Source organism: Danio rerio, chromosome 21 (genome assembly GCF_049306965.1).
Source record: "Danio rerio strain Tuebingen ecotype United States chromosome 21, GRCz12tu, whole genome shotgun sequence".
Classification (NCBI taxonomy): Eukaryota; Metazoa; Chordata; class Actinopteri; order Cypriniformes; family Danionidae; genus Danio; species Danio rerio.
In genome coordinates, this window is record NC_133196.1 from 26,496,063 (window position 1) to 26,510,166 (window position 14,104).

The 14,104-nt window shown below is 36.8% G+C and overlaps 1 protein-coding gene across 1 annotated transcript; it reads left to right on the forward strand.

Annotated features, from left to right (window-relative positions):
- Positions 1 to 3,589: 3,589 nt before the first annotated feature.
- Positions 3,590 to 13,744, forward strand: zgc:171740. Its single transcript, NM_001109726.1, is given in 6 exon segments — positions 3,590 to 3,624; positions 6,366 to 6,544; positions 8,016 to 8,486; positions 10,940 to 11,150; positions 13,123 to 13,146; positions 13,243 to 13,744. Coding segments are annotated over 4 exon segments (822 nt in total). The 5' UTR covers positions 3,590 to 3,624; positions 6,366 to 6,544; positions 8,016 to 8,084; the 3' UTR covers positions 13,428 to 13,744.
- Positions 13,745 to 14,104: the final 360 nt, after the last annotated feature.

Consider the following 14,104-nt stretch of genomic DNA (forward strand, 5'->3'; position numbering starts at 1 on the left):
GCAGGCTACTGTGAACTAGGTATGGCTCGATAACCAGTTTCAAGGTTTACCACGATTTGGAGAAGTCAAGGTTTGTTTTAAAACCCCTCAACTTTTCTGCTATACCGTTCCTACTGTATATTTACGTTTTTTATATGTTTGAAAATTTTTGGTTTAGTTTTTAGTGTGACGTTATGTCCACATCAAAAGCTATTGATCAGGCCACAATTCAGAAAACATCTGAATCACTTATAAACCAATATAGCATATAGAGCTATAGAGCTGAACAGTGCACACTTTACATCCATAGTAAAGAAAGATCTCCAAAGATTTCAAGAAATCAGTGTTTGAAACGAATGAAAACAGTAGAAGTCAATGATTTATTTTAATTATTTAGCCTGACATGTTTACTGCTCCAAAATATTTGATTTTTTTAATTAAAATTGTGTTCAATGGGGAAACTTTTTTTTTTACCCAGACAATTAAGAGCAGTGTAATCACAAAACTGGCATACCATGAAACCGTGATACTTTTACGTAATTATTAATCATGTTTATTAGACTTAATAAATACATTTCATTTCATCCGTTAAAATACAAGGAGGCTAATATAAAACCCTAAACCAAAAAATAAAGAATGGCAGTCTATTAATTTTTATTTAAATAAATGATATACCTGTAAACTGGCTACTGTACGATGTTATCCGCTTAAGGTCAAAATTGAAATTAAACACCATATTGCGTGTGAGCAAATGGCGTCTACAGTATGTAGTAACCCTCTGTGAAGTCTATCGCTAAAACTGCGCTCTTATTTGCCCTCACACATCTTATAGGCTAAACGTGTCGCACACAATCCACTTGTTACACCCAACAGTGTCTGAAATAGGATTTGCAGAAGGTAACCTGATTAACGAGTTAGCCAGCACTGGTCGAAGAGTCATCATGGCTTCACCTCTGATCCACTGACCTCTCTCTCCAGATTAGTCTGCTTGTTTTTCGGACACGGAGCACCTCTGATCTCTGGACAATCATGATGATGTGCTGTTCAAAGTCTGGTCAACAGCGCGCTCTTCTGGTGCAGAATGAAGCATTTCACTATCCATTGCTTCAGGTGGACAGAACATGCTTTATATGACTGCTTAGATCAGGGGTGCCCAAACATCTTCTTATGAAGGGCCAAAATCCAAACTTGAATAAGGATGGTGGGCCGAAATTAAATATACCAAAAGTTACCAATACCAAAGTTGCCATGGTATTTAATAATATTCAAAATACATTAAAAAAAACTATAATCATATCAATGATACATATAAACATTGCATTTTGCATTGTTTACATTAATGTACTTCTCACAATAAATCCATCCCATTTAGAGCACAATGTATATATATATATATATATATATATATATATATATATATATATATATATATATATATATATATATATATATATATATATATATATATATATATATATATATGATGGATAAATGCAGGTATGCGTAAATAAACCAAAATCAAGAAACCGCTTCGCTTAAAAATTCTCAGATTCTCTGGATTTGCATGGGTTTGAGTAAAATGTTATTTATTTTATTATATAGATGTCTGCAGCCTGGTTTTAGAGGGACTTTGGCTTTTTCCAGGCTGGGAGATGACCAGCTAAAACCAGCTTGACCAGCCTAGCCAGACTTGGAGCCCAGAGAAAACCAGCTATGTCCAGCTTAAACTAGGCTGGTCAAGTTGGTTTTGGCTGGTCATTTTCCAGCCTGACCAGCTAAGACCAGGCTGGAAATGGTCAATACCCCTCTTAGACCAGTCTGATCAGCCTGCTAAAATCAGTCAACCAGCCTAGGCTGGTTTAAGCTTAAGTTTAAGTTTTTTCAATAACACTAATCTAATCTAATTCTAAAAACAAATAGTTTATATTCACTCATTTATTTTATTATTTATTAATGACAATTTGAAATAAGATTTTATTTTATTAATTTTTTTACTTAAACAAGAGTAATTCCATCAAATATTCTTTTTTGACACTCCTGAATTCAAAACATTGTCTAGTTCAGAAAAAGGTTGAACACTGTCTGCATGTTTATCTTATTAGTCCAGTGGATGGCAGTATATCTCTTATAGTCGCTAAACCACAAAAGGGGAAGAAAAGCTGTGTTGCCAAACCCCTCTAAAATAAACGCAATGAAACAGTCTTTTTGATCATTTAAACTGGGATAATAGATATGGTGGTACATACAGCAAAAGTTTTTTCTTACTAAAAAGGTAAAGGAAATATCTATTAAATTTGTACATAACATTTACCCTGTTGAAAACTTATTAAAAGAAAAGATTTGGATCAGATTTTTTGAACAACGCTGAAAATCTTCCTCACTTATTTTGGTCATGCAGCTATGTGTTCCCATTTTGGAAAGATGTTAAATTATTTATCTCAAATATTACTTTACAAAAGTAATTATTTATGTTTTGTTTGTTTTTTATACAAATTTTAATGTCTGCTTACTTTATAAAGAATCTTATTCTATTTTATCAAGATTTTATATTAATTCTTGCTGTGAGGGTGACAGCAAACAACCTATTGATATTCTTGATTTCTTTCCTCTTGTTTTTTCTTCTTTTTCGGTCTTTATTGGCACCATTGTAAATATTCAAATGAGTAATTTTGTAAATGGTGTGTATCAAATGTATCTTTCTGTTATACAGTAAATGTTCAAACAATAAAATAAAATTGATTAAATAAATAAAAAACGAATGCAAGGTGTCATGGGAAGTTTACCCCAAAATGACATTTTGTTTGTAATTTACTCACATGTAGCCATTCAAAATGAAGGTGAGCTTTTTTCTACAGTAAAATGTTGACCAAGATTTTTTGCTGAAACTAAAAGTCAATGCCTTTGAGAGCAAAAACAAAAACAGGTCAGCAATGCATGTGGCTCCTGATGGTACATTGTGCATCTGTGAAGCAAAATTATCAGTCTGTACATCCAAACAAAATGGTTGTTCCCATATTGTAAGGAAAAACAGGAGTAATCTAGCTTTGCCTGTATATGTTTTTGATTCTTCAAATGGTGAATGACGCTTGTTACATTTTATGAATCACCATGAAGCACACTTTAAAATCACTGTTAATTTATTGAGAGTAAATTAGAAGCAAACCTTTAAAATAACTGGAAAGTTTCTTTACAATCATTTTGGCAGCTAAAATGCCTCAAGATTCTCTCAAACTGTTGTAATATATATTATTATTATTTATTTATTTTTTAACTTCTGTTAAATTAGTTTTCTCACACAATCAGAGATTCAAACAGCTTCCTCTTAGAAAAATAAAGTACTGCTGTATGTTTAACAATGGTGCTAGTTTGTAACTTGAGTTTTTTTTCTAAATGTAAAATAAAAAAGGACTTAAATCAGTGGATATGGCAACACCGAGAGAACCCCTCGTTTATGAAGGCGCCGGCTTTTCTCGCGTGAACACGTTCCGACGTCATACATCTTTGCGTAAATCGGGAGAACTGCAGAGCGATTTCACCTATATTACAGTACAGGACGTGCTCGTTCATATAGTATTTTATCTTTTATGCGTCCTCATTAAACACAGATATCATGGATATTATAGGACTCGGCAACGGCTATTTGAGGTGAGTCCTCTAATAATGCTTTCAGTGTGCTTAATTATATTCTGCAAGATACTGGACGGCTCTATCTCAAAACCCAGAGACCTGCCTACCTAGACAGCATCACAAGCGCACATCATCACCAGGTTGTCTAGGTAGACAGCTCACTGACTTCTCGCATGCATAGATATTAGATGCATTATTGCAGCTCAATAATAATTCCCAATAGAAAACCCAGAACTAGAGCTCTTCACCATTGCTACCTTTTGGAAAACGAGCTGGGCCAAAGTGATCTGGCCATTTTAAATGTTATGTCCATGTCTGATTATGATATATAACCCTAATAAGCACACGTGCTGTTGAAATCCAGATTAGGTTATTTAAAATAATATTGCTATGTACAGTTTGTATTTTTATTTATATATATATATATATATATATATATATATATATATATATATATATATATATATATATATATATATATATATAACATAAAGGATATAAAGCTTTAAATGAAAATATGAAAATATATAACAATACATAATACAATATACATATGGTATGAAATATTTAATTACTTGTTAAAATATGAAAATTACTAAAGCTGAAATAAATTATGATTTAAAATACCAAAAAATGAAAAAGCACATACAATTATTAAAATAATAAATTACACTACAGTGTAAAAGTTTAAACATAAAAAATAACATAGCATTTAAAATAGTGATTAAAAAACTCTCTGTTAATTAACAATTTCTACGGAGCGACTCCGTGGCTCGCTCGGTGGTTAGCACTGTCACCTCACAGTAAGAAGGTCGCTGGTTTGAGCCCCTGCTCAGTTAGTATTGCTGTGTGTAGTTTGTATGATCTCTCCGTGTTGGTGTGGGTTTTCTCCGGGTGCCTCGGTTTCCCCCTCAAGTCCAAAGACTTGCACTATAGGTGAATTAAATAAGCTTAATTGACCGAAGTGTATGAGTGAATGTAAGAGCGTATGGATGTTTTCCAGTGGGTTGCAGCCAAAAGGGCATCCACTTTGTAAAACTAATGCTGGATAAGTTGGTGGTTCATTCTGCTGTGGCGACCCCTGATGAATAAAGGGACTGAGCTAAAGGAAAATATGTTTTACGCAGCAAATGCCCTTCCAGCCGCAGCCTAGTACTGAGAAACACCCATACACACTCATTCACACACACACTCATACACTAATGCCAATTTAGCCTAACCAATTCACCTGTACCACATGTCTTTGGACTGTGAGGGAAACCAGAGCACTCGGAGAAAACCCACGCAAGCACAGGGAGAACAAACTCCACACAGAAATGTTGACTCATCCAACTGGGACTCAAACCTTTTTGCAACCTTTTTGCTGTTAGGCAACAATGCTAACTAATGAGCCACCATGTCACCCAAAATAATATCATGAATTACAAAATAGGGAAAACTGCAAATTTACAGGGTTATTTTTACGGAGTTATAGCCTGTTCATAATTCTGTTTAAAAGTTTAACCAGAGTACAACATTGTAGACTTTTTAAAAAAATAAGTTAGAATGACCATAAAATGAAGATTTTATGTGCACTGACATGGTTTTTCTAGTACTGATGTATCTTTGTCATTTATTTATTAAAGATTTGGCCTTTTTGTCTTTATAAGATACGACAGGAAGCGAAGTGCGAGATAGAGGGGGGAAGTAAGGTTGGGAAATGTCTTCGAGCAGGGATTCAAACTCGGGACGCGTTGACGTGTTACTGCACCATATATCGGCGTGCTAACCACTAGACCAGTGGTAACCAAACTTGTTCCTGGAGGGCCGGTGTGCTGCAGGTTTTAGCTCTAACCCTAATCAAACACACCTAAACACGCTAATCAAGGTCTTACTAGGTTTACTTGAAACACCCAGGCAGGTGTTTTTAAGCAAGTTGGAGCTAAACCCTGCAGGGACACCGGTCCTCCAGGACCGAGATTGGTGACCCCTGCTCTAGACTATTGCGCTGACAAATATTTCAAGAATTCACACTTAGCTCATGATTTACGTAGCTTGTTTGGCATGCTGTCCAAGGAGAGAGCCCTGAGCTCAAGGGATCCTAGGGCCTAGGGCTCCCCCCTTTCGGAGTGCGAGGGGAAATTGAGCTCAGGTCGATCTTAAACTCCCCTGCTGCTAAGGCCAGGGTGAACTTCCTAAAAGTAAGACAAGAAAAAAGATTTAGGCTTGTTTTATCTAAAATAAGAGCATATTTGGACGGTGGGAGGAAACCGGGGAGAGCGTGAAAAAACCCTTGCGTCAGACCGGAAACGCGGGGTCATGCGTTAAGTTTCGCAGGTTGCTGCGGTACAAAGTTGAAAGTGCGAAATCGCATCACTTGACTGTGTGAGACCAACCAGGGATCAAAACATGACCTCTCTGGACAGAGATTTAAAACATGGAGCAATCATTCGCTTTTTTAATGCCTAATAATCTTGTTTCTTGCCCTTTTTCGCAGCGCAGCAAAACAGAATTTTGCATTATCAAACTCTAGTGTGATCGAAGCTTAAACCTTTTAATATTAAACTTCATTTGTCATTTATTCTGCTGTTGTTGTACTATTTACACTGACTAGTCCATATTAAAGTGTTTCTTTAGCCATTATATGACTTGATTGGGCTTAAAATGATCACTTTACACTTCTTTTGTTGGAAAAAGCGAGTTATCCTTTTAATAGCAAAGGGAAATGGCTCAGATACAGTAATCCAGACTAATTTAGAATAATTGTGTTGTCTGGGCAGGATGGGTTGTGCAGAGCTTCTGTTATAGCTATTTGCTCTGTGTGGAAATCACCGCCACCGTGGAAGAAAACGGCAGCTCATGGCACCAGGCCTACACGAACTCGGGCTCCAGCCCCCTTCCAGCACCACCTGAACACTTGTGCAAGGCCTGCGGAGGCCAGTTTGACACTGTAAGAACGGTACGTTTGCTAAGATTGACTCTGCTGTTTGTGGAAGATTGTTTCTGTCATATTAACAAAAAAAGAAAAGATAGTTGTGAATTTTTAATCTCACAGTTCTGTTTTATTTTGTGTTTACCACAGAATCAAAAATAAAAGCTGTATACTAACAAGTTAATTCCAACTTTCTCTAACAGTTCTTACTTTTCTCTTGCCGTTGCAAGTTTACATTGCAATTCTTTCCCCTCTCAGTTCTCTGTTTTATATCTGCATTACTTTTTGTTCAGCTCTAAAAATATTAGAATAATTTGAGTTTTTTTGTCTGAATTCTGTTTTCTTTTCACTTCTTTTTTCTACCGAAGAATTAAAATGCTTTCAAGAGTTCACACTTAGATATTGCTTGACACTATTAGCAGGTTTGGCATGCTGTTCCGGGAGAAAACCCTGAGTTCAGAGATAATTGCGGTCAGGGCTTCCGCCTGGTCAATGAGTATGTAAAAGGTTACAAGATCATTCTTAAGAGCTCCCTGTGGTAAAGGAAAAAATGGGCAGATGGGGTGGATGAGGGGATTCTTTAAAAAATGAAGATAAGGCTGGATGGGCTACCTATAGTTTGGAATAATCCAGTTGGCTTACTAAGGATTACAGATGAGAGACCAGCCATGATCAATCATATCTTGTGCTCCTTTTGAAATTAGTTTGTGAAACTTCATTTTAAAAAAATCTTAGAATTTTGAGTTTACATCTCGCTTCTATTTTCTTTTAACTTATTAAAAACTTTTCATTTCTCTTTATTTGTCAATTTGAAATTTATATGACAATTTTGACTGATGGTTTTTATTTCAGTTTTTCTTTGAATTCTGAGTTTTTATCTGAGTTTCCTACAGAATTAACTATGACAACTGACATCTGCCGACAATTCTAACTTTTTTCTTTTTTTTTTTTCATATCTCAAATCTTTTTTTTTTATTGTTGATTGCTGATTTATCTCACAATTCACAACAGGAAAAAAATTCAAATTGTGAAATGTTTTTGTATATGTACGGTATATAAATGTACAGTTAAAGTCAAGGGACTTTCTTCAAAAAAAAAAATATTGTAGGAATTACTGTGGGCAATTCCTTCGTCTGATAAACATCACTTACAATTACAGTTTTACAGAAGGGCGAGAGTCATTTTGCCTTTAACTGTACATATATTCACTGAAAAAAAGAAAATTGCAAAACTGTAGCAAACAATTTGCATTGGCTGAATTTAAAGAGATAAAATTTAGTAATGTTCAACTTTATTTGTTTGTTTAAATTCAGCCCATATAATTTGTTTGCAACATCTTACCTTAAAACATTTTGTAAATCCAATTATTAATTTTATTTCAGTGTACAATGTAAATAAAAAACATCCATATCTATTAACCCAAAAAGCCCAGAAATTTTTTTTTTATTATTTTATTCCATTGTTCTCACAGATGTGTCCATTTTTGTTTATCGTATAGCATGTCTGCGTGGACTGCAAGAACAGCTTCTGCGGCCGCTGCTCGGTGCAGGCTGATCTCCATCCGCGGATGTGCTTCACCTGTCAGCGGCTTCACTGCACCTTCTTTGAGCGGGCAGACTTGATGAGGCTGAAGGTGAAGGACCTGCGCGACTATCTCCATCTGCACCAAACCCCCACGCAGATGTGCAGAGAGAAGGAGGAGCTGGTGGAGCTGGTGCTGGATCAACAGGCTCCCAGAGGCAGCAGCGGTGGTGGCGCACAGTCCCGCTCACAGCCGTCACAGCCTCCTCTAGCTGAATCTGAAGCCCTCACAGAGGAAGAGGATGAAGACGAGGAGGAGGAAGATGAAGAGGAAGAAGAGGAGGAGGAAGAGGAAGAAGAAGAAGAAGAGGTAGAAGGAGGGGATGGAGCTGTAGATGGAGAAGGAGAAGAAGAGGGTGAGGAAGAGGATGAAGATGATGAGGAAGAGGTATGAATGTTACTAATATTCTGAGTGTGCCTCACACAGGTTATTGGGCTTGGCAAAACCACCTGTAGAAAACACACTCATTAATCTCTCTGATGCTTTGACACTTGCATCACTTGCATCAGACACTTTCTTACAATCACTCTATATATCTTTCTAAAAAGGTGAATGAGATTGACAAACCACCTCTTCTCCATATATAATACCCCCCACCCCCCCACCCCCCACAACCCCCACCGCCCAGCTCAGATTTGGCATAAATCTGGCAGAGCAGGCATTCATCCAGCACTGGCATACATCACGTGGGCCTAACATGGCCCTGGTTTGGCAGAAGTAGCACCGTTTTTAAGGCGGCACACAATGCTTGGGCAAGATGTAAAATGTAGTTTTTGGCCCAGATGTTAGTAAATGATATGTGGGCCTTGTAAGTTTGGTCTATCGTGACCCACATTTAAAATAAATTATTATTTTCAAATAAAGAAAAAAAATTCTACCAATCAAGTCGCTTTGAGAAAAAGCACGCCCATAGCATGCCTAAAGCACAATGATTCGTGGGTTTATCAATTTCATTGCAGTCGTGACATATATGGCCCAGTTCAGGCTCATTCAATTCATTCATTTATTCATTCGTTTTCTTTTCAGCTTATCCCCTTTATTAATCAGGGGCTGCCACAACGGAATGAACCGCCAGATTATCTAGCATATGTTCCCTTCCATCTGCAACCCATTACTGGGAAACACCCATAAACTCTTGCATTCACACACATACACTACGGAAAATTAAGCTTATCCAATTCACCTATAGCGCATGTCTTTGGACTTTTAGGGTAAATCGGAGCACCTGGAGGAAACCCAAGCGAACACGGGGTGAACATCCCACATACTGTAGCAAAATATCTCTGGCCCAGCTCTGGCCCACACAATCAACTTTTGCTTGGGCTAAACAAGGGCTGTGTTTGCAAGGGCTAAACACAGGCCAAATCTGGGCCAAGCAAAAGCAAGTCTCAGCCAAGTTAAAAATCCATAACTGAGCCTGAATTGGGGCAGCACGGTGGTGCAGTGGATATCGCTGTCGCCTCACAGCAGGAAGTTCGCTGGTTTGAGTCCTGACTGGGCCAGTTGATATTTCTGTGTCACAGAATGTGGGATTCTCTTAGTATAATTGTTGAATCAAAAATTGCTGAATGCCTCTTTGACCCTACAAAAGTGTCTGCTAAATGTAAATGATGTAACAACAGTATTGCTAGACAAAAAAAAGCTTTTCTCATTAGTTGTTTTTTTTTTTTTTAATAATTTGGTGGTGGTTGATTCAGTGTTGGTTTGTGAAGAAAGATTCACTTTTTCTGGCTTATTGCAATTTGATCCTTCAAATAAAGAATTATGTGATGAAATCCACTTTTTGCTGAGTATTCATGTAAACTGATAATGGCATCTAATGTGAAGGCAGCTAGGAGACATTATCAGTATATAATATGTTAAAGTGACAGCAGACCCTAATAACTCACATTTTATGCTGTTACTTTTAATCAAATAATAAAAGAACAAAAGCATTGCTCTGGTCTGAATAGTTAGCTTTATTAACATATGTAGAGTTCGTTTGCTCTATATCTGTATATCTGAATTTTGTGACTGTTTTTGAGCACACCAGCTATTAATTAGTCTTAACAAACTAAAAACTATCTAAATAATTCTAACTAAATGTTTTTTTTAATTTCATGGGACCTTAAATACAAACATGCACCTGAAATATATGAACACAGCCTCATTTAAAATACGTGCTTAGGCCTACATTTTTGTGAAACCTCAAAAACATACTTTAAAATTAATTTGTCTTCAGTTTCAATGTAAAAAAATAAATTCTGCAGGGCAGTAATATAAAGAAATGTGGTTCTTTTTCACAATAATGATATTTAATGGGACATATTGACAAAAATGATTATTTTCATGCAGCTCTTTTCACAACACCAAAGAGGTAAATGTTATTTAAAATCAAGCTAAATTTAATAAAATGCTATTGGTTGGGTTTAAGGAAAGGTTCAGGTCTGTGATCTGAATAAGCTCCACCTTCTCATGGATATGTACTAGAAGGACATGTATCTGAAACGTTCAACAAAATGTACAACTCAAATTTTTTTACATTTGCAAAAATGTAGACAGTGCTCTTTAGTGGATTTTTCATCTTTAACATTCCCGAAACAACATGTTTTTTGTTTTGCAGAAATGAGGCTGAGGCACATATTTCCAGTAAGCCTGTACTGCATAGAGTATTCACTGATCATTTTTAGAAATATCAATAGCATTTGTATTCAATCTTTTATTGCTGAAATCAAATTGAATCAGATTCAATTGAGTGGTGAGCTTGTGACTCAGAATCAAATTGAATTGAATCTGAATTGATCGTTGCATTTTCTAATGCTATTATGTAATATCATTTATTATAACTGTGCTTGATGCAGTCGACAGACAGTGAGGAGACGCTGGTGCACAGCAGAAGAGCCTCTCTGTCAGATCTGAGCAGCGTGGAGGACATCGAAGGCCTCAGTGTGCGGCAGCTAAAGGAGATCCTGGCACGCAACTTTGTGAACTATCAAGGCTGCTGTGAGAAATGGGAACTAATGGAGAAGGTCACCCACCTCTTTAATGATCAGAAAGACCTTCACAACTTGGGTATGTTTGTCTGCATGAACGCCCTCACAAACAGATATTATGAAAGTCAATTGTTAAAACTGCATTATGCTTTCATTTCATGCATTTGTCTTTGGTGGACACTAGGGGCGTTCCTAGACATAAAGCTCTACTGGGGCACGGCACCCTCAAACCCACACTGTATATTTATTAGTCTTTTGATTAATAATACAAAAAAATAAGTAATTATAAATAAATGTATTATTATTATTATCATCATTCATTCATTCATTTTCTTGTCAGCTTAGTCCTTTTATTAATCCGGGGTCGCCACAGCGGAATGAACCACCAACTCATCCAGCAAGTTTTTGCGCAGTGGATGCCCGTCCAGCCGCAACCCATCCCTGGGAAACATCTACACACACATTCACACACACACTCATACACTATGGACAATTTAGCCTACCCAATTTACCTATACCGCACGTCTTTGGACTGTGGGGGTAACCGGAGCACCCAGAGGAAACCCACGCAAATGCAGGGAGAACATGCAAGCTCCACACAGAAACGCCAACCGAGGCTCGAACCAGCGATCTTTTTACTGTGAGGCGACAGCACTACCTACAGCGTCACTGCTTCGCCCATTATCATCATCATACAATTATTCTTCTAAATAAATAACTGGAAAACAATGTAAAGACACAACTGAAGCGATATGCTAAGATCATTTAGAAATCTGCATAAATATTAATTTTATTAGTATTAAATACTATAGAATACAAAAAAAAAGTTTTATCGAATCTGTTGTCTTAGACTTGACACATGGTCAAGAATTTATTAAGTTTTACCTCTCTTACTAATCATACATGCTTTCTACTTCATAGTAAAAAAATCTATCAAGAGCCATGCTGTCAAATTAGGATAGTCATCATAATATTTAAACTTTAGTTTTGTCAATTTGCAAAACTCACTGCATGCCGACACCTCTTTTATGACGTTTTCACAGTGCAAGAGTGGTGCGTACTTTTTCGACGTGCATATCAACAACCGGGACTCTCAGCGGGAACAGAGTAGCACGTCAGTTCAGCAGAAGCGCTGCGTAGGGCACGAGTATGGTTTTCTGCGTGCAGTTTGCTTTTTGATAAAACTACATGGCTTTCACCAGCGTTGGTTTGGATGCACATAGAGAATAACGTCTTTATTCTGAGATTACCACTCTTAATAAATACACTTGCATTTAAAGTAAATAATGTCTGAAATTATTTACTGGGGCACTGGCAATCTTTACTGGGGCACATGCCCTTGTAAATGGAGTCTAGCGACACCCCTAGTGGGCACCCAGTATTTTGGGGAGACTTGAATAAGTCAGTAGCTTCTTTCACTCTATAATATCAGTAAATATCTATAAAATAACCAGAATAACTTTACTGGTAAAAAAAATGCATGTTAATGAACATTTTCCAGAAAAGTATGTATGTGTGAAAGGGTCTTGTGACATTATAAAGATGCAATACTCTTGAAATTATACATTTGAAATGACCAACTTCTATGGCAATGGTTGAAACGTTTGTCTCGTTGACCTTTATCTGGAGAACCGGCTGCTGGAGGGTTTCAGTCACTCTAGGACGGCTCACCAAGTCAGTTAAATAGAGTTTGTCAGATAATTACTGAAATTGCCAGCAGGTACCAGAATAACACTAATAACTGAGAGATTCAACCTTTTAAAAGGTTTTCTAAAGGTTAATGTGACACTGAAAACTGGAATAAGTTACATTATTAAGTTAAAACATTATAGTAGGACTTTTTAGTAATAAAAAAAGAATTTAAATTAAACAATATATTAAAAGTTTGAAGTGTCCATAATATGAAAATAAAAGTAAATACATTACACAACACATTCAGTACACTGTAGTTTTACAAGGTAGAAATGTAGCCTAAATTGCTGCAGTATCTGTTTGCTGTTATACTTGAAATTTACTGGAACTGACATCCTTGCTCTTTCTTTTACTTTTAGTTTCAAATACAAATACAGAAGCAGGTATGTTTTATCACTATTATTGTGAAAAGCTGTAGTTAGAACTATTTTAAAATGATAAACTTGTCGCATATGCTGAATCTGTCACCATTCCTCCAGCTGATCCTGCGGAGCCCAGCGGACAGGAGGAGAACCTGTGTAAGATCTGCATGGACTCTCCAATTGACTGCGTGTTGCTGGAGTGTGGACACATGGTCACATGCAGCAAGTGTGGAAAACGAATGAACGAGTGTCCCATCTGCCGCCAGTATGTGGTTCGAGCCGTGCACGTCTTCAGATCGTGAAATTTGGGTGCAAAGACACAGATCGGCCCCCTGCAGGTTGTTTTCTGATAATGTTCCATTTTGCCTCTTTGTTTATCAGTTTACATTATTAAATGCACTTTTTGTTTTTTTATTGTTGCAATGGTGCGGCTTAGAAGTTATTTGCACTTTTATTTAGGCTTTGTTTTTTTTATTTCCATAATACAACATTTTTATTTCACGGTTTCTATTTCATGGTTTGGTCATATATATATATGAGCAAACAATGTTTAAAGTTGTATTGAAGACACATGTTCATTGGAAGTTTACACAAAAATGAAACCTTCCTGATTATTTACTCACTGTATCAATCTTTCAATGACTGTTGCTGTAAATGCAAATGAGATTGTGCTACCAGCCTTATTTTAAAAAGAGGACGGAGCTACAAACGCTTATGCTTTAGCATAGCGGCAGATTTAAAAACAGGAAGAATGCTATCTCTGTGAAAAACTGAAAATGTCAAAAGAAATGGCTCAGAAGAAGGCAGTCTATGGAGACAACAGTGCTCATTTGTGCATTTTAAAACTCAAAATGCTTGAATGGTGGATGGCTGCTTCTCACTCTGGGCTGTTTATGCTAATGAGGGAGAGATCATCACTAATGGGCAGGGCTTTCCCCCTCTGATGACATGTACTAAGGAAGAATGTCAATCAAAGTGT